The 22,529-nt window shown below is 36.7% G+C and overlaps 1 protein-coding gene across 2 annotated transcripts in view; it reads left to right on the forward strand.

Annotated features, from left to right (window-relative positions):
- The window catches only part of FAF1 (Fas associated factor 1), a 502,796-nt gene that overhangs the window by 389,502 nt on the left and 90,765 nt on the right, over window positions 1-22,529 (forward strand). For both annotated transcript variants that reach the window (XM_055255394.2, XM_063627483.1), the window contains exons 14-15: window positions 12,748-12,884; window positions 17,012-17,100. In XM_055255394.2, coding sequence (XP_055111369.1) covers window positions 12,748-12,884; window positions 17,012-17,100 — 226 coding nt within the window. The remainder of the gene's footprint in view (window positions 1-12,747; window positions 12,885-17,011; window positions 17,101-22,529) is intronic.

Consider the following 22,529-nt stretch of genomic DNA (forward strand, 5'->3'; position numbering starts at 1 on the left):
GCCTCGACCACCTGGGCTCGAGTGATCCTCTCACTTCAGCCTCCTGACTGAAGTAGCTGGGACTACAGGCTTATGCCACCATGCCCAGCTATTATTTTTTTTTTTTTGTAGAGACAGGTGTTTCACCATGTTGCTCAGGCTGGTCTTCTGGGCTCATAGAAACTATGATTTTTCAGTACAACTGTTTTCTCATTGTTTATGCAGACGGACAGATGTCAGTCATCATAGAATGTAGAGCAATTGAGAAGTAAGACTCAGTCAGGCTGGAAATACGAAAAACAAGATGATATTAGACAAGTAGTATAACATTTCTAGATCTTTCTTTTTCATCTATGAAAGAGAGTGACTCACCTATTTGACCTGAGACCTTTGTAATATTCTGACTTGGATACAATTGTTTTCAGTAGAAAAATGTGAGATAAGCAAGGGTTCATTTTTAAAATAAATTTTGGTGAAGTTTGATATATCAGATTATAACATAAGCATGCTACCCTTAACAATTTGTGATAATCTGATCAGAGTGATTTTAGTGGGGTGTAGTGAAGAAGACGACAGTAATTTTCTTCTTCTTTCATTTTGTAACAAGGAATATCTGTTAAAAGTATATTAGTAGCTAAGAGCAAGACTATAGTACTGCTTTTTAAAAAGCCAAACTACGTAATGACAACTGCAACCATTAATTAAGTACCTACTTAATTAATTATAGTGCCAGACACTATATAAATGTGCTAATTTAATTCTCTCTCTGTATGTATATATAGATATATATGTATATATATATTTTTTTACCTCATTTAATCTTTTCCACAATTCTGCAGGGTAAATAGCAAGATCCCATTTCACATGTGAGGAAATTATTCGTGGCTCAGAGAGGTTCTGTGAGGTCATTGCAATGGCTATACCAGCTATAAATCCCAAATGCTACCTGTGCTTTTCTACCACATAATGCTTTTTTTCCCCATGATCTTGCCATGCTGAATGATTCAGCAACAGAAATGTACTAGATAATTATCTAGTGTGCAAAGTCCTGCAGGAGGTATAAGGGAAGTCCATGGACCTTTTGTTCAAGGAACAAATAAACATGAAATTCACCCAATCTTAGAGTTAGGGATTAGACGTGTCCTTAGCAGTACAACTTGCAGCCACTCAGGCCTTTTTTTCTATAGCATGCTTAGCTGATGTTGCGCCAGCCTGTGCTTGAATATTGCCAAGACAGGGAAATGAAAGCTTCAAAAGATAGCTTTTTTTTTTAGCTGCTCTGAAAACTGGAAATGTCTTTACTACAATGCTTCTTCTATAGAGAGGTTCCGCGACTTTATCCTTTTTGGTTCTGGTTTTGCAGTTACCTGATATAAGCCTAACTTCTCTATAGCATTATAGCCTTTTATCAGTGTAACTCTAGCTCTCATTTGTCCTATTTTCCCTGCCTCTTCCTACCAAATATAATTAGTTCTTTTCACTGTTCTTCATATGATAGTGTGTCTAGACCCAGCCCCTTCTAAAGGTGCTGGGATCGAGCATAGTGCTCTAGAGGAGGTTTGTCTGGTGCTATGCACAGTTCTATCTGAAATTTTATTGTGGGCTTCTGTTGAACTCAGGGAATCATCTAAAACCCCATTGTTGCTTTCCAACTTGAGTTGATGCTAAACCAGATTTCTGCCATTCTTTACTAATGCAGTTGATTGGCAAGATTATTTGGGGTTCAGATTCTGTCTATTGACCTTCACAAGTTTTATCACCCACAAATGAGTCTTAAGTCCTTATCATCTCTACTCCTGTCATCATTCTTGATAATCCTCTCGGTTCTTAGACATGTTCTCCAGAAAATTTTTCTTCTTCCCTGTATTTACCACATTTAGATGGTCACTAACAGAAACTATATCACCACGTATATTTTGATTTCAAACATCTGGCTCTGATCACCACTTCCTGCCACTCCTATTTATTTGTTCAAGTATCACTGGTCCTAAAGATTTTTTTATCTCCTCATGCCTTCCAATCTATTGACCTTTCTCCTGTGGGTGAGATTGCAACTGAAGCACTCCCACGTTTTGTTTTGTTTTTTTTTTGTTTTTTTTTTTTTAAGACGGAGTCTCACTCTGTCACCCCAGGCTGGAGTGCAGGGGCACGATCTTGATTCACTGCAAGCTCCACCTCCTGGGTTCATGCTGTTCTCCTGCCTCAGCCTCCCGAGTAGCTGGGACTACGGGTGCCTGCCACCACGCCCGGCTAATTTTTTTGTATTTTTAGTAGAGACGGGGTTTCACCGTGTTAGCCAGGATGGTCTTGATCTCCTGACCTCGTGATCCGCCCGCCTTGGCCTCCCAAAGTGCTGGGATTACAGGCGTGAGCCACTGCGCCCAGCCATGCACGCCCACATTTTTATATCCATTAGGGTGATAGTTGTTTTCAAATACATAAGGACATTATATGTAAATGTCAAGGTTCCAAGAGAAACCAACCAACCCTGAAATAAATGATGCTGAAACATTTTATATAATGACAAAAATCACAAAGTGTCCAAATTTGGCTCTGCACAGTGGCTCATGCCTGTAATCCCAGTTACTTAGAAGGATCGATTGAGCCCAGGAGTTTGTGATCAGCCTGGGCAATATAGCAAGTCTGTGTCTCTTAATTTTTTTGTTGTTGTTTTTGTTTTTGTTTTTGTTTTTTGAGATGGGGTCTCTCTCTGTCACCTAGGCTGAAGTGCAGTGGTGGGATCTCAGCTCACTGCAACCCCCACCTCCCTCCCTGGTTCAAGCAGTTCTCCTGTCTCAGCCTCCCGCGTAGCTGGGATTACAGGTGCCCACCACCACGCCCCGGCTACTTTTTGTATTTTTAGTAGAGATGGGGTTTCACCTTGTTGGCCAGGCTGGTCTTGAACTGACGTCGTGATCTGCCCACCTCAGCCTCCCAAAGTGCTGGGATTACAGTTGTGAGCTACCATGCCCAGCCTTAAATTTTGTTTTTTTAAAACTTAGCTGGGCATGGTGGTGCATGCCTGTAGTCCCAGCTACTTGGGAGGCTGAGGCAGAAGGATCGCTTGAGCCCAGGAGTTCAAGCCTTCCATGAGCTATGATCATGCGACTGCACTCCAGCCTGGGCAACAGAGTGAGACCCCATCCCTTTAAAAAAAATCCAAAACAAAAAACAAAGTCTCTAAATTTGGCAGCTAGAAAAAATTAGGGAACATGACAATGTTAAATATATAGCTAGATTTAAAGTAGAGATACATATACTTTAAATCTCTGCTCTGAGTGGGACGTTATCTTACAATGATGTTGGTGCATATTCTAGAAGTTATGCAGCAATATAATACAGTGGCAAGCATGGTGTAAAGAATAACTTCCTATTTAGTGATCTGAGTCTGAGATTGGTGCTATAACTTATTTTAGGAAACATTTCACCATACCTTTAATTTGGAGAGATGGGGGTGGAAAAACCAATTTTGACTCTGAAGCACACAAAAAGAAAGAAAAAGAAGTAGTATTTATTAATCCACAGACCAATTCCAAAAGTAGGTATCATTATCTTCATTTTATAGATTAGAAAGCTGAGGCCCTTAAGTTATCCAAAGAAACAGCTAATTTACAAAATCAGGTTTGTTTGACTCCATAGTCTTTGTTCTTCCCACAATACTATGCTGCTTGTAGCAATTCCTGATTTCTCTAATATGTTAATATTTGGATATTTTACACCTTTTCTAAGTCACATTTTCAGTCAGTGGGTGGTGACAGGATGAAATTATATAAAAAGTGCAGTTTGCTAAAAATCAGACAGTAAGTTTAGAATCATAAACTTGTGGACCAACACCTGCTTATTTTGAGGGTTCAAGTGGCCTGTGGAGGTGGAAACACAGTGAAAAGGGCCCTGAAGACTGTAATTATTCACACTGACTGTCTTTGAATTAAACTGATTTCAAAAGTAGTTGGAAGAGAAAAAGGAAGATTGTATGGTCAACATTGTCATAGTGAAGATAAAGGTTATTGAAGCATGAGTTGGCCCATTCATGCAACAAATATAGTAGGTGCTAGGAATACAGAGGTGAGTAAGCGATGGTTCTTCTTCTACTAGCTGTTATAGGAGTTGCACCTTACAACATCAAGTTCTGCCTGACTTCTAAGCACCCGTTCCTTTCTCTGATTTTCCCCAGCACTTCATCTGAACCACTAAATCTAGGCCCCAGTAATATACTAGATTACATTTGCTGTTTGGGGGCCTTGATTTATCAAAGGCAAAATATTCTTACTATGCTAAAGACAAAAGCCATGTCTTATCTCATCATATATTTGGTGGGCCCTCATAAATATTTATTGATTGGTAAAAGGCAAAAACACAGAAGAAATGTTATATGACATTAAACATAAATTGGCTCTCTTATTCAGGCCCTGGAAAGTGAATCTTTTCTTTACATTGCTAGAGAAGGAATTTCTGCATTTGATAAGAGATTGAATTAGATGTTCTCTATTATCCCTCCTAAGAGTCTATGATCAACACTTGAGAAAAAGTAAACACCCTTTTTATGAAGAAATTTTCAAGTACTTAAATGTTTATGTTCTTACTTAGTGGTAAGAAAAACCAATTATTATGATTATTGTTCCTCAAAAAAAGTAGGATAAATTGTCTCCTATAGTTTAGCTATACCTTTGTTATTAAACTTTCAGTGCCTCAAAGCCTTTTGCATTTGAGTTATTTCTAGATGGCAACAAGGAGAAAGATTAAGAAATTACATGGCTTTTGCCGGGCGTGGTGGCTCATGCCTGTAATCCCAGCACTTTGGGAGGCCAAGGCAGGTGGATCACCTGAGGTCAGGAGTTCAAGACCAGCCTGACCAACATGGAGAAGCCCTGTCTCTACTAAAAATACAAAATTAGCCGGGCGTGGTGGCACATGCCTGTAATCCCAGCTACTGGGGAGGTTGAGGTAGGAGAATCACTTAAACCTGGAAGGTGGAGGTTGAGGTGAGCCGAGATAACGCCGTTGCACTATAGCCTGGGCAACAAGAACAAAACTCCATCTCAAAAAAAAAAAAAAAATTATGGCTTTTTAAATCTCTGACTACTAATCTATTGAGATAATTTAACAGTTCACTGTTACTGGAAGCCTCAGGCAGATGAGATATGCTTTTTTAGGTTAAATTCTCCCAAAATCTCATCCTGTGTTTTCTTAAAATTACCTTTGGTTTGGGTTCTCCAACATGCATACAATATGTGCATTTGCATGGTGAGGCATTATACTGTCCATTTAGAAAAAAATCTGAGGTCTGGGTATGGTGGCACATGCCTGTAATCCCAGCAGTTTGGGAGGCTGAGGCCAGTGGATTGCTTGAGCCCATGAGTTCAAGACCAGCCTGGGCAATGCAGTGAAACCCATCTCTACAAAAAAAATATGAAAATTATCCAGGCCTGGTGGCGCTTACCTGTAGTCCCTGCTACTCCAAAGGCTGAGGTAGGAGGATCACTGGAGCCCGTGAGGCGGAGGTTGCAGTGAGCCAATATCACACCACTGCAAAAAAGATGGATTTGAACAGAAGACTCATGTAAAATAGAAAAATGTGATTAACACTGTTAAAGGTTTGGGATTATATGCAGTTTTTCTTCATGTAAGGGACTTGCTCTTTTACCAGTTTTATGGTTGGCTAACACATTCACATTAATCAAAATTCAAAGGCATAAAAAGGTATGTAATAAAAAGTCTCCTTCTTAAACTCATATCTGTGTGACCCTCCCCAGAGGCAACATTCTTATTTATCCATCCAGAGGTTATTTTGTATATAAACAAATTAATCGCTGGGTGCGGTGTCTCACGCCTGTGATCTCAGCACTTTGGGAGGCTGAGGCAGGCGGATCACAAGGTCAGGAGTTCGAGACCAACCTGACCAACATGGTGAAACCCCATCTCTACTAAAAATACAAAAATTAGCCAGGCGTGGTGGCGCGTGCCTGTAATCCCAGCTACTCAGCTGAGGCAGGAGAATCGCTTGAACCCCGGAGGCAAAGGTTGCAGTGAGCTGAGATAGCACCACTGCATTCCAGCCTGGGCGACAGAGCGAGACTCTGTCTCACAAAAAAAAAAAAAAAAAAAAGAAACCAAATTAATATGTATTTATTTTTCCCCAGTTTTACACAAATGGTAAATATAATTTAATACCTTCCTTTTATCACTAACATTACTTCATAAAGATATTCCATATCAGTTAATAAAGAAATCTATTTAATGGCTACATAGTATCTCTAAATTCCATAATATACTGTAATTTTATTTAACCAAGATTGATTGATTTAGACACAGGGTCTCACTCTGTTGCCCAGGCTGGAGTGCAGTGGCATGATCATGGCTCACTGTAACCTCAAACACCTGGCCTCAAGCAATCCTTCTGGCCCAGCTTCCCAAGTAGCTGGGACTATAGGCATATGCCACCATGCCAGCTAATTTTTTTATTTTTTGTAGAGGCAGGTCTCGCTTTGTTATCCAGGTTGGTCTTCAACTCCTGGGCTTAAGCAATTTCCTCCCCCTACCTTGTCCTCCCAAAGTGCTGGGATTACTGGTGTGAGCTACTGCATCCAGTAATTGATGGGTTACACCCAGTATTCTGCTGTTACAAACATCCAGTAATTCACTGTTTGTACATAGGTGATTTCCACATGAAAATATATCTATAGACTAAATGCTTGGTTAAGAGTATGTATGCATTTATAATTTTTATTGGCAAATTGCCCATGAAGGAATCGTATCCGTTTCACTTATAGTAACAGTGTATAGTAGTGACTTTTTCCTGGTTTTCCTGTAACCTTGCCAAAGCCAGTTTTCTTTTTCTTTACTAATCTGACAGGTGAAAAATGTTTTTTTTTTCTTTTTTCTTTTTTCTTTTTTTAATATAGCTTTAGGCAGGCATGGTGGCTCACACCTGTATAATCCCAGCACTTTGGGAGGCCAAGGCAGGTGGATCACTTGAGATCAGGAGTTCAAGACCAGCCTGGCCAACATAGTGAAACCCCGTCTCTACTAAAAATACAAAAATTAGCCAGGCATGGTGGCACATACCTATAATCTCAGCTACTTGGGAGGCTGAGGCAGGAGAATCACTCGGGAGGCAGAGGTTGCAGTAAGCCAAGATGGCGTCACTGCACTCCAGCCTGGGTGACAGAATAAGACTCCATCTCGAATATATATATGTAGCTTTAATTAGGAGCAAATTCAGTATGTGTAATTTTACATATCTTTTTAACATGCTTATGTGCTATTACTATTTCCATTTCTAGAAACTTTATTTTTTGTTGATCTTTTACTTACTAGTTTGTAAGAATTCTATATATAATGAGTAAATTGGCCTCTTTTTTGTGGTTCGGAATTCAGAAAATTTCCCCGTTTATTATTTATCTTTTGGCCTAGTTATGGTGTTTTTGTTTTTGTTTTTTTCTGTGGGGTGTGTGTGTGTGTGTGTGTGTGTGTGTGTGTGTATGTGTGTGTTTTACCATGTAAGTGTAATAAAACTCATCAATTTTTGTCTTTTATGCTTCACTCTGCTCCAACTATAGTAACCTCCTTGTTACCTTTCAAATATGCCAGATAGTTTCCAACTTCAATGTCTTTTATTTGCCGTTCTCTACACCTGAAATTCTCTTCCCTGAGATAAATATTTCATTTCCTCGTTCACCTCTTTTGAGTCTTTGATCAAATGTCAGCATTTCATTGAGACTTTCCCTGACCACTCTATTTTATATTACAACTTCCCCTTCCCTGCTTTGTTTTCCCTCCATCACATGGAGCTCACAGACTTTTGAGGTATTTATTAGTATTTTTTCAGATCAGATTGGAGTCTATCCATACAAATGAAGCAAGTGGGAATTAATATTTTTAAAGTGGTTGCCTCAGGAGACTAGACACTTGGTCCAGTGAAGCTGTCATTGCCCAAAACATTTTTATGATGACTTCTTTTAAGAACTGCCTTCAGAGACAGATTAAAGTCTTACAAAGAGAGTCCTGTGTCCAGAAAGCAATGTGTCTCAAAGTGTGGCCATTAATCACTTGCATCAAAATTATCTGGGGTGGGGTTGGAGACATATTAAAAAGGCTGTTTCCTGAACCTCACCCCAAATCTTTTGAATCACCTTCTCTGGGGGAATGGGGCTGAGGAACTTGCCTTTTAAATAAGTTCCCTAGGTGATTTATAGGCCACTAAAGGTTTAGGATCACTGCCTTTACCTTTAGTTTCCCCTAGCTTAGTCATACGCTCTGTTTTCCTAACTTAGTTTAGTTTAAACCAAAGATTTAGGATTATGCTATGGTTTGAGCATCCCCACCGAAACTCATATGGGAACCTTAATTCCTAGTGTGGAAATGTTGGGAGGTGCAACCTTTAAGAGGTGGAGCCTAATGGGAGATGTCTGGGTCATGGACCCACCATGTCCTTGACTATTCTCATGGTAGGGGGGTCTCCCTCTTGTTCTCATTAAGCTAGTTTAGTAATCCCAGGAATGGATGTCTTCCCAGGAGAGCAAGTTGTTATAAAGAGAGGATGCCCTTTCCACATGGATCCACTTCCCCCTTGACCTTTCGCCATGTTATGATTAAATATAAATGTATTTAAAAGAAAATAGTGATTTTAGTTTTGTATCCAGTTGTAAATGTTTAAAATTTTGTGGTATTGTACAAATGCAGCATCTATAATGTCTTGCCTTATTTTCTAAATATTGATACCTGCCCATTCATTTTCTGAATGAAAAAAAAAAACAGTGACAGTGTTGGTTTAGTCAACAAATCTTTGCTAATGTATCTTCCTGTGCAAAATAAAGTCTCTTAGAGCTGGCCTGTAGCTATAAACTATCATTTTTAATCCTAAAAGAAATGATGATAAAAGTGTTAAATGTTATTATGCATTTAATAATAGTAAAATAGCGACCAATTTTAAGAGCCTACCATATTTGAGGCACAAGTCCAAGTGTTTTCTGTATCTTAACTTATTTCATCCTTACAAGAAGACAAGTGTTTTAAAGGTAAGTGTTATTCCCACTCTATACCTGAGGCTCTTTTAAACTCATGGGAATCACGCTGAAATATGTAGTAATCAGGAACCCTTAAATAGAGTAGTTGACAGTTTTGTGCCCTCTATTTTTTATCAAATATTCTTCCTTTTACAGTACCTGGTATACGGTAGGTAGGCAGTGAGCATTTGTGGAATTTCATCTCCCTTCCCCTAAATTGCTAGGTTCCATTTAATATATATTTTATGTGAGAGTACAGCTTGGTGAAAAACAGTGACTTAGGTAATTATGACTTAAGTTGAAAGAAATTAAACAATATCCTGTTTTGAATTTAAACAAGATTACTTTTTGCCATATCTGATTTATTAGTAATCCTGGTTTCCATTAACAAGATAGAAATGTCTATGCTTCAGCAATGAAAAATTTTATGTGATTAATATATGCTAACCATCAGATATTCTGTTTATATTTCTCTCCAAACTTTAGATTAAAACCATTTCATCTTATCTTACCAGTTTTCTAATAGCAAGAACTGGAAAATATAAAAGTATATCTGACTTATGATTAACTATTTCGTTGCACTCATTGCCTCAACCCTTCCTTCATCCTTCTCTCCCTTCTTCCCTTGTATCATTCCTTTAGTGAGGGCATTTATTCTTTGTCTTTTCAAATTTGTAATTTTAACATTTGGCCTTGGGTTGATTTGGCAACTTGTTAGTCCCCTCCTCAAATGTTCTATGATGGGTAGGCTGTTTGATTTATTCAGAAATTGTATTATTTAAAAACAGAGCCATTTCCCTTTGTTATAGTGGTTTGCCCTTGCTTCCCCACTTTGGGTTTGAGATTGCAAGAATTTACTTATGGAAACCATTTATCCCTTCACGACACCTAACTCTGATGAATGCCATGTGCAGTTGGGTTGACAACTCTGGCCCTGCCACTGGGTGTACTGGTACACTTTTATCTCTTCAAAAGGAAGAAAATACCACAATTATGAGAACCATGCATTTTATCTTAAAATGACTGGTTTTTCCCCATCTATTTTCCTTCTAATGTTTTTAACTGAATTTTTTGCTGCTGGTAGTGTTATGAATGGTAGCCCTGTGCATGAATGATCTTGGCAGCAAGAAGCAGAGTCTCCTAGCCATGAGAAAGATTTGACATCTGTACCATGAAGTACCACCTTCTTATTAATTATAATGGAATGAACTGACAAGTAGGAATTTTTACAATTTCATACTGTCCATCGGCCCTACAGGCTCTTGATGATTGCAATTTGAAAATCTCAAACATAATTCATATTTTAGGAAGATTGATCAGATTAATTAAAATTTTAAGTCTCTCTTTGATTAGAACAAATTGTTGGTTAAGGCTACCATAAAGTGTCAGCTGGTTGTGTGATCCCTGTGTATCTCCCAACTACTTCCAAAAAATTAGAGTGATCTTCCAATAACTAGCAGAAAATTGATCACTTTGTTGTTGTTTTTTTATAATTTATTGAATGGCTGTGTGCTTTGCGATCTGCACCTCAAATGTGCTTTGTATAGTGGTGAAAGTTTTGTTATATAATATTTTATGCCCAATAAGATACTTACATTTTCATAATTATTTTATCTTCTTGCCCATTTTCACAAAAAGAATATGGGAAGTACACAATTTCCAGGCAAAATTATCTTGAGATGGAATTCTTAAAACCACTAAACTTCCCTGCTTTTCCTTTTTTTTTTATTTCTCTTCTCTCTCTTTCTTTCCTTTATTTCTTTGTTCTTTCTTTTTTTGGTAGGTATCCTGTTTAGCTAGTACTTAATAGCACTTATGGGCAGGTAATTTGTTATATCTGCTTAATTAATCCATTGGTGCGAAAGCAACAAGGACTTACTCCCTTTTGTAGGAAATGACATTCCAACTATTTTTTTGACATCTTTTTATTTTAGAGGTTACCAATGATCAGGCCAGAGTCAAGACTGACTCAAAATATTTTAGAAAAAAGCACAAAAAGATCCTAATTTTCTAGTCTCACAATCTATACATCCCCATCGATGAGTTAAGCTGTATAGGTGTGAAATTTGGCATAGAAGGTTAGGCTGCTCGAGCACCTTTTATCCCATCATAGTTGTGGAATGTGAGAATTTGAATTTTCATGGTGGCACGGATATGAAATTGCCATGAGGTCTGGTTATTGCTCTTCAATCTACCTTCCAATGAACTTATTGCAATGGTGCTAACTTAACACTCTTGCCAACGGTTCTAGTGGCCCTTAACAGCACCTACTTTCTGTAGTCATAGCACAGATTTTATGGAGGATTCAGTCTAAATTTCTGAGATGAATTTCTATAGGCAAAATGTATTGGCTTTAAAAATTAAGAGGTTTGATTCTGTTTTGAATTTGGATATCAAATGAATCTGAATACATGACATTTTAATGCCGTTTGTCTTTTCAAATAGATTTACCTTCTAATGCATGTGATGACAGGACTTTGCTCATCAGCTAGAACATACATTTCAGAGGGGTTGTTACCTAAAATATTATCATAAGGCATAAGAAAACACACGATTTAAGTTGCCTTTCATGAACATAATTAAGAATTAATAAGCCAGTACCAGTGGCTAGTCCCCAGAATTTCCACTGTTTTGCCTTTTGTGACCTGTGTTATTAAAAGTCCATTATTTTTACAGACTTTATTAAATTGGATCTTATTAAAGCATTCTATATTTGCATTTGGTCTTTCATAATTCATTATTATTATGACATTTACTTTTTACCATCAGATCTGAAAACATATCATAAGCTACCCTTTTCTCTTGAAAGAAATGCTAATTTCAAACAGTCCTCTAATAGAAGAGAAAAGCTTTATCAGTTTTTTCATTTATTCCAGATCGTGTTAAGAATACTAATGCTAGACTTCAGTATGCTAGTATCTCAGAGCTTTTTTTGGTTAAAAGCTTAGAATTATTATTTTTATCTCATGCTAAGTATGAAACTAAAAGACCTACTACTACTGGAGAAAACATAATTGTAAAGTACAGTTCTTGATTCTGAAGACTTGTGAAAATATTGCTAAATTCTGTTTTTTAGGATGATGCTAGTCAATTTATCTTTGTATAACACTATATTATTCTATTTAAGAAATTTTATCCTCTTGAAATTAATTTAGTTTGTTTTTCTCATAGTTTAAAGGTAGTGTTGTAGTGTTTAAGGCTAAGAATCCTGCCGGGCGCAGTGGTTCATGCCTCTAATCCCAGCACTTTGGGAGGCCGAGGCAGGTGGATCACAAGGTCAGGAGTTCAAGACCATACTGGCCAAGATGGTGAAACCCCGTCTCTACTAAAAATACAAAAAAAAATTAGCCAGCTGTGGTGGCGGGAGCTTGTAATCACAGCTACTCAGGAGGCTGAGGCAGAAAATTGCTTGAACCCGGGAGGCGGGGGTTTCAGTGAGCCGAGATCACAACACTGTACTCCAGCCTGGGTGACAGAGAGAGACTCTGCTCAAAAAATAAACAAATAAATAAAAAAGACTAAGAATCCTATGCTGTCAGCCCCAGACAGCGTTTAGGGTATGCTTCCTGCTTTTCTATATGATAATCACTTCTGTATTATGTCAGATATGTTTGAAAACTCAATATAGCAAGATTTTACACATTGATATCAGGCAGGCTGTCTAATTTAACATAACTAATAACACAATGAGTTCTTTGTTGAAGTACTAGTAAATCTATTAAACTACAAAGCAAAACTTACTTTGTATTTTGTCTCCTTTTAGATTTCTCACTATGTGCAATAGACACTTTGGCAGTGTTGTGGCACAAACCATTCGGACTCAAAAAACAGATCAGTTTCCACTTTTCCTGATTATTATGGGAAAGCGATCATCTAATGAAGTGTTGAATGTGATACAAGGTAAAGTACATGTCACAAGGAGAGTAAAGCCTTGGTATGTGATAACTTTATAGTTTTTCTGCCGAAGCTGACAATATTTCTATTAGTAAATATGTTTGCATTTGAAAATATAGAACATCCTGAAAAATGTCTTCAAAAAGTATAGGTGCTGTAAAAAATAATATGCTGCATGAAAATCTAAAAGAAATGTCTTAATAAAATTGCACAACCCTTGGGGCACAGGATGTTCAAGTTAAATGTTCAGAATTGCTAAATTATATAATTAGCAATTAGGACATAATCAGTTGTCAAGTGTGACATTTCTGTTTATATTGATTTGTTGTTGTAATGTTGATTAATTGGAAGAAGTACTTATCTTTAGTTATATAGAAAATCCAGTCACTGTATATTGAAGATTGAATTTTTCACAATGACAGTTGTTTCTTCTTATTTGTATGATTCCATGTTTAGGGTGCAACCCTGAAGCATGAAGCTGTCGGATGCCTGTGAATTTAACCACAGTGCACATTCTTTACCAAAAAAGAAGTGAATGATTTTGTTTTGTTTACTGTTCCTAATGCACTCCAAGGGTTGGTGTAAAATATTACCTTGTTCATTACAAAGCTTAGGTTGAACAGTGTATCTTCTCTATGCCACTGGGGAAAAGGTTTTTCAAGTGCCTCAAGCTAAAACTGTATCTGTGATGCTAATTTCTGCCTCCATTTAAGTCTGATTGGGAGGAGGGGATATGTGTAAATTGCAGTGCCTTTAAAACCCAAATAAAACCAGACCTCTAGCATTTTATGTTTTCTCTATAGCTAGAGCATTTGATTTCATAAACAGTGTTTAAAAAGACCTCCAGGGGAACTGATTTGCATAGGGTAAATGGATAATGAAGATAACACTTCATTCCTGCTTTCCCTGTCAGAGGCAATGTTGCAAGAACTAATGGTTCTCAAGGTGTGGTTTGTAGACATCAGACTAGACCCTTTTAGGATATCTGTAAGGTCAAAATTATTTTCCTAACTGTAATAAGACTTTCTCTTTTTTTTTTTTTTTGCCTTCTTTACTGTGTTGACATTTGCACTAGTAGCTCAAAAGGAATAGTTTATAAAAAACTCCTGGCACCTTAGCACGAATCAAAGCCATAACACAAAATTGCAATAGTAGTCCTATTCTTCATTGCCGTGTATTTAGTTAGAAAAGAAAAAGCCTTAAGAATGTCTTTGATGAAGCAGTAAAAATTATTACTTTTATTAAATTTTAACCCTTTTAATAGTTTGTGTGGCACAATGGGAGGTATGGGTAAAGCACTTCTGCTGCATACTAAAGTATACTGGTGGTCTCAAAGAAAAGCACTGGTGTGGTTGCTTACACTGAAATACTTGCTTTTTATTTCTTACAGAAATTATTTTTACTTGAAAATATTACTGACAGGCAAGCTATGCTTATGTAGTCTGGGTAGTTGCCAAGATGTTTTCTGTGATTTTTTTTTTTAATATCCTATAATGAAGTGTGTCAGCATTCAGCAGAGAAATGCATAACTCAGTGAACCAATATTTTACAAATGACCAATGTATATTATAAAATCATGTATAGATAAAAGATCCTTTCAAAAGGCAATAGATTTTAATGTAACAGAGTACCCAGATTTCATTGATATGGTTTCAAATTCCATGTGCATCTAATTTGAAGAAAACTTACACTTGTCAGTTTAAGTGTATTATCAAAGAATATCCACGTTTATGAAAATACTTCTCCCTTTTCCAACTACATATCTTTGTGTGACCAGATTTTCTTCGTAAATTTCAACCAGTACAATATATTGTAACTGGTTAGTGTAGATGTAGGTACGAGAATACAGAATACGGTTGTTTTCTATTAAGCACACACATTACAGAGATTTGCAAAAATGTTTCAATGCTGCTCTCCTCACTAAACTTTTTCTTTTGGAAAATAGTCATGTTTCATAAAAATGTAATATTTATATTAGCATGTAATGGGTTTATTATTGTTACTTTTAAATGGATTGATAAATTTATTTTAAATATTTCTATTTTAATTTCTAACACAGTAAATGTTAATAGCCATAATCCACATAAACAAAAGTTCTTTGGGGATCTCAGTAATTTTTAACAGTGTAAAGGGGTCCTGAGACCAAAAAGTTTGAGAACTGCTGCAATCAACTATAAAGAGTAAGTTTGCCCTGAACTGCATTAACTGGTATACTTTTTCTCTGTCTTTGATCAATAAGGGCTTAAGTATGAAGTACCTACAAGTCCAGTTTGGCAATGGATCCTTCCAGTTAGGGCTAAAACATAGCTGATAAGCAGTGACTTAAGCCTAAAAATTAATGGCCAGTGTGTAGTCAACCTATATACAACTGTAGTATTTTCCCACTGATGATTCCAGTATACTCCATATAGTACCCATTTCCCATGCTCTGAGTCTTAGCCACTACAGTTTTTAAATAAAACATAGAAACCCAGAGACTTATCCAATAATAAAATCTACATTGGCTAGGTGTGGTGGCACATACCTATAATCCCAGCTACTTGGGAGGCTGAGGTGGGAGGATCACTTGAGACCTGGGCAACAAAGCGAGACCCTGTCTCAAAAGAATAAAAAATCTACATCGAAGGTGCTCCTAAATTTCTTTTGTCATCTGTCGTATCTATTAATATTAACTACCAACGATTTGTGTATACTTTACATTATCTCCACTCCTTCTAAGAATATTACATAGTGTTATCTCTGTTTTGAGAAAAGGAAATTGATCCTTAGAGAGCTACAGTCCATTTATTCACTTATTCATTTATTTGTTTATTGAATAAATATTCATTAAAGCCTTTGTCATGTGCCAATTTCCAGGTACTAGATTATATAGCTTATAAGTAATGGAATTAGAGTTAGAACTCTGACTATAAAACCAGTTCTGTTTTCTTAGTGCCAAGATAACATTTGTCCTGTAGCTCATTTACTGAGTAGTACTGATGTGAACAAATTCGATCATTTCTTTTGCCAAGGACCATAGATGTTCCCTAAACCCATGCTGCCAGTGGTCATAAGGATAATTAGGGAAAGGACCACTGAAAGATCATGTTAGTCAAGCCTTCTGGGAAAATGCCAGCAAGAATGCTTGGTCTTTATTGTCCTGTTGGTGGCCATTGCATTAATGAGGAAGAAGATCCCTTCTCAAGCCTTGGAGAAAACCTAACTCTTTCTGCCTGTAGGTTTGAGAGAAGAGAATTGTCATATCTTTATATATCCTCATGAATTTTTCTCTTGTAGGTACATCCCAAGCAAATAACAATGACTTAAATGTGTTCAGGAAATGGCACATATGTGCTATATGTTTGTTGTGGACTTGGTTGGAATAAAATGACATTAAGGAAAATCAAACATTAAAAATACCTTCTCTATAAAGATCATAAGAGTCATTTAAAAGCAGCTGAAAGGGAGAAATATCAATTGGGCAAAAAAAAAAGAAATCACTTTTTTCAGAAATTGAATTACTATTTCTTTCACTGGAGGATTTTTGGTGACAGAAGATAATTCTAAGTAAAGGTAATAGACTGAGGTGGACGGCAAAGAGGACAGGCTTTGAGTCAGCTTCTTCTGGTTTCAGATTCTGGCCTCACCACTTAACCAGCTTGGCCTTAGTCAGACAGGTTTTTTTGAGCTAAGACTCACTTTTCTTCTCTTTAAAACCAAATCATAATGAATCCTTCATAGATTTGTTGTACAGATTAAATGAGATGGTATAAAAGTGCTTAGCCTAATCAGTGATATGTAAACAATTGGTAGTTGTTGCTAGTGTTATTAACTAGATATGTTTTCATAATTTGACAGAACTTTTGAACTTCATGATTTGGACATTCTTCTATGTGGTGCTAAAAGTCCTTCTCATTAAGAAACTGCTCCCTCAAATATAACTGTTCCGAAATTTCAACTGCCAGTATACTACTCTTTCTTACTGAACATATGAAACATTTCAATAAAACCACAAAAGTATTTTAACTGTAATATTTTTAGACTGATTATTCCTTTCTGGTTAATTCTAGAATGACTTTCCAGTTTCTAATACTTTAATAATTTGAAGTTATATATAAAAAGCTTAAAGTTTGGCAATCTCTATATGTTTTTAGGGAACACAACAGTAGATGAGTTAATGATGAGACTCATGGCTGCAATGGAGATCTTCACAGCCCAACAACAGGAAGATATAAAGGACGAGGTAAGGTTATGCAGATTTTTTGTTTTGTTTTGTTTATTATTATACTTTAGGTTTTAGGGTACATGTGCACAATGTGCAGGTTTGTTACATATGTATCCATGTGCCATGTTGTTTTGCTGCACCCATTAACTCGTCATTTAGCATTAGGTATATCTCCTAATGCTGTCCCTCCCACCTCCCCCCACCCCACAACAGTCCCCGGAGTGTGATGTTCCCCTTCCTGTGTCCATGTGTTCTCATTGTTCAGTTCCCACCTATGAGTGAGAACATGCGGTGTTTGGTTTTTTGTCCTTGCGATAGTTAGTGAGAATGATGATTTCCAGTTTCATCCATGTCCCTACAAAGGACATGAACTCATCATTTTTTATGGCTGTGTTATGCAGATCTTTAACAGGATTTTGATGAGGTAATTTGTCAAATGATGGTACATGCCTATGATATGATCGATAAATAAGGATGATGAAGATGCATTTACAAATTTACCAAGGGTTTTCATGCTATGGAGTTTACCTTTCAGTCCATTCTTTTTATGACCCCAAGACCCAATAATTTGTTTTAATTTATGGACTGTTTACACTTTGCTAGATTTGGGGTGGTTATAGGAAGTCGATTTGCAAGAAATTAGTTCAGAAGCATGTTTATAGAAGAAACTGTAGTCCAGGAAATTATGTCTACTATATGGATTTTATCAAACTCACTTTTACGGTCCTCTTACTCTTTTTAAATATTGAGCTTAATTAGCAATAAACCCATTTTACATTTGAATATATTTTTGAAGTACTGTGAGAATTAGCAAAAGATCTCCAGCATTCTGAATTTCTCAACTTCCTAAACATATTCAGGTGTTTTCTCAACCTCCTAAACATATTCAGGTGTTATAGATAACATGAACATAGAACCTCAAATAAAATAATAATAAAAGCATTATTGATGACAATAGTGTTCAATACTTACCTAGTATTTATTATGTGCTAGGCACTGTGCTAAGCACTAATCATCATCTCATATGATCCTCAAAATAACCCATGAAGTTGTATATCAGTCAGTGTTCTGGCAGTAAATAGACACTTTTAAACTAGGTTATTTAAGAAGAGTTTAATAAGGTGACCATTTTTAAAAATGTGGGCAGGGTTTTCAAAAATCAACAGAAGAGGCTGGGCGCAGGGGCTCACACCTGTAGTCCCAGCACTTTGGGAGGCTGAGGTAGGTCGATCACTGAGTTCAAGACTAGCTTGGCCAACATGGTGAAACCCCGTCTCTACTAAAAATACAAAAATTAGCTGGGCATGGTGGCATGTGCCTGTAATCCCAGCTACTCGGGAGGCTGAGGCAGGATAATCGCTTGAACCTGGGAGGTGGAGGTTGCAGTGAGCCAAGATCATGCCACTGCACTCCAGCCTGAGTGACAGAATGAGAATCTGTCTCAAAAAAATAATCAACAGAAGATCATATAGACCCCAAGGCTAAAGGGAACCATTATCATCTCTAGGCCTGAAAGCCTAGGAGAGGGTGCTATATGGAGAGGACTGCATCTGACAGAGGGATATAGCCAACCTTGGTGGCCTAACAGAGAGGAAACTAGGGAATAGCTTCACCTTCCTTCTCTAATCTTCTGCTAGTATCCCTATTAATTTAGCCTAATTAGAAGCTGGAAGGTAGGAGAGCCTCCATGGGCAAAAAGCTGTGTAGAGAACATGGATCCTGAGTGGGTAAATGGCAGATAATCTAGCACGGATTGGTAAGATTATCTATCCTTTTCAGATGAAAATACTGAGAGTCAAAGTTAAGTAAATTTGCCCATGTCCATATAGCTGGTAGGAGCTATAAATAATTATCTCAAGAAGTCATTATTACTTGGATCATTCAAGAAATTTCTGGATTTAGAAAATAGCCTTAAAATATGAAACAAATATTAGCATTTGTTAATGTGAGATGTTATGTTCACAGATATTGGTAAGATTATCATTTTTAATTTATCTTTTTTAAATTTCTTTTTAAAAGATTTCCCTAGAACAAGTAAGGGAGAGTTTTATTTCTGAAGAATGATGAAAAGTTTCTAAGGATAGTTTTAATAGACTATCCTTTAGGTATTGCAAATGTGAAACACAGAGACAATTTTAATATAACCCTGAACTGTTGTATTTTACTTTATTTATCCCTGTATTACATTAAACTGTGAGTTCGTTAAGGGCAAGAGTCATACCATATTCATGTTTGTAAGTCTGTCCCCTAACAGTGTACCTAGGACAAAGTCAGCACTTAGTAAATGTTTGTTAAGCGATTGAATAAATGAACATTTGAATTTACATAAAATAAAGTAACTTGAAAAAAATATATTTGATTACAATGATATAAAACCTGGCCAGGGCCAGGGGGTGGCTCACACCTGTAATCCCAACACTTTGGGAGGCCAAGGTGGGTGGATCACTTGAGCTGAGGATTTAAGAGACCAGTCTGGGCAGCATGGTGAAACCCCATCTCTACAAAAAATACAAAAATTAGCCAGGGGTGGTGTTGCGTGCCTGTAGTCCCAGCTACTTGAAGAGCTGAGGCTACAGGGAGCCATGTTCATGCCATTATATTCCAGCCTGGGCAACAACGTGGGACCCTGTAACAAGTGTAGCCTGGCACAGTGGCTCACACCTATAATCTCAGCAGTTTGGGAGGCCAAGACAGGAAGATGGCTTAAGGCCAGGAGTTTGAGATCAGCCTGGGCAACATAGCAAGGCCCCATCTCTACAAAAAAATTTTAAAAACAATAGCTGGGCATGGTGGTGCATGCCTGTAGTCCTAGCTACTCAGAAGGCTCAGGTGGGAGAATCACTTGAGCCCACAAGTTGAAGGCTGCAGTGAGCTATGCTTGCACCACTATACTCCAGTCTGGGTGACAGAGTGAGACCCTGTCTCTTAAAAACAAACCAAACAGATAAATTTTAAAATATTTTTAAAAAATGAAACCCAATATATCCACATTAACAAATATGAAAATTTGGAGCACTGTAATTAGTTTATAGAGTTTTAATGCTCACTAGGTATCTTCTATTGCTATAAAAATATTGTTTATTCTTTTTCTTAATAGTCAGTGTTTCATTTACTCTGAAGGAAAGGCATTCAGATATATAGTGGAAAGATGTTTATCTGTTACTCTATAAATTGACAGTGACATTTTGAAATAATGAAGTACTGTACTTAGTTAGGAATTTGTAATAATAGGTGTTTTGCCTTTCAAGATTACATTTATCCTGGAACAGAGGCATTGATTGACAATAATTCACTAAAAACATTCTTCAGCCATTTAAATCTTGAGTCTCATTAGTACCAGATTTACAGATTATGCTGTATAAGAATATGAATACACAATATTTGCATGCTTATTCCCAGCTCATTTTTCCATCTTAATTTGTGTTCCCCATAATGCACTGGTAAAGAAATTGACTTTAATTCCTTTAATACTGAGCACAAAATTTAATATGAGGGTTACAGGAAAAATCCAGTGCTCCGTATAATTGAAATTCTTATTGAAATTTAATTGCAAGAGGTAAGGATTTCTCTTTGTTTTTAGAGTGTCTTCATGAAAGTTATAGCTCAAGTTATAATAGAGTTCCTAAGAAAAGCATTTCTAACTTTAAAGACTTCTTTTGGACTATACATAGACCATAATGATTTGGTAGCTGCTGAATATGTGACAAGAAACACTGTCCCTTGTAATTGTGAATTTGCCTTTATTTTTAAAAAATTAGGAATAAGACTTTATTTAAGTTTGAAATTAAAATTAAATCAGTGAACAGGTTTGGAGGCTGGCTTCCTAGGCCTGAATTTATTTAAATTTAACTTTAAATGACATTCATCACTTTGATGATTCCATAGCACAACCGGAGATACCTATGTTTAAAATTTTGTTAAATAAACCCAAGCCTGAACCATATTTATACACTGAATCACTCTTCAGTGGCCCAGAAAGGACTAACCTTTATATCACTGATTGCTCTATTTTTAACCAGGGTATATACATTACATGGATCTCTGTTTTTGACAGAACTGCCTGTAGCTTTTTCTCTTAGACATTTTCATTAGTAGTATTAGTTTGGTTTTGTAAAGGTTTACAAAGTACCTACCAAGTACATATCACTGGACTAGGTCCTTGGGACAAAGAAATCTTTTGCTTTAATGAGGGGCTATTGGCAAAGAGTGGGTGAGGAGGAAAACAAGTATTACTGCATTACAGTAGGGATATTTTAGAATCTATTTTTGCCTAAAGCCTAATTTCAAATAATAGATGCTTTCTAACATGTAAATGGATTGATTTTTTTATATGCACTATTTTTTAAGCTACCTAGAAACCTCTGATAATCAAGAGTTTGTGATACTTAGTTCGTGATCTATTTATTGTTTCATTTGTTGATTCATTCAACACAAGTTTGTTTATAATCCTCTATCCTGCTTGCAAGGATTACTCACTTCCATGCTTACCTCTGTGATTAACTTGTATCTGAACAATAGCTCGGTAATGATCACAATCCAGATGCTGGAGATCAGGGCAGATTTCAAGGGCAGTTACATCATTCTCATCTCTAGGAATTCTAAGCATACATTAGTGGAACATGGGCAAAATATACCAGAGGGGCATTCTAGGCTTATTTTAAAGGCTTCTAATTTAGGATTTAAAAACTGCATTGCCACACTGTGGGGAAGATATGTTTATTACCTCACAGCAGCCTTTTTGTTGCCAAAGGAAATTGTTGGCTTTGTTGTTTGCTACAAGTGTGTAACTTATTTCCCCTAAGCTTCGTCATAGTCTGTTTTCAGCAGTGCCTTCCTTTTCCTTTCCTCTGTTTAAAATCTCACCACCATCATACCCATTCTGTTTGCAAAGCTAACAATGACAAACAGAATACTGAGTCTGGCTTCTGTTGCAGTTTGTTTTTTGTTGTTGTTGTTGTTTGTTTGTTTCATTTTTTGGGTACACAGTAGGTGTATATATATGGAGTACATGAAATGTTTTGATACAGGCATGCAATGCGAAATAAGCACATCATGGAGAATGGGGTATCCATCTCCTCAAGCATTTATTCTTTGAGTTACAAACAATCCAATTACATTCTTTAAGTTATTTTAAAATATACAATTAAGTTATCATTGACCGTAGTCATCCTGTTGTGCTATCAAATAGTAGGCTTTATTCATTCTTTCTATTTTTTTGGTACCCATTAAACATCTCCACCTCCCCCCACCACCCTTCCCAACCTCTGGTAACATCCTTCTACTCTCTATGACCACGAGTTATTGCTGTTTTCTTTAAAGCAGGAATAAATCATCTCAAGACACAGAGAACAAAAACAATCTCTTGGTACAAAAATTAAAGCAAAACTTACTAAACAGACCTTTAAAAGGAGATTTCACTCTTATTCTTTGAAAAATACACACATACA

The sequence above is a fragment of the Symphalangus syndactylus genome, chromosome 12 (genome assembly GCF_028878055.3).
Source record: "Symphalangus syndactylus isolate Jambi chromosome 12, NHGRI_mSymSyn1-v2.1_pri, whole genome shotgun sequence".
NCBI lineage: Eukaryota > Metazoa > Chordata > Mammalia > Primates > Hylobatidae > Symphalangus > Symphalangus syndactylus.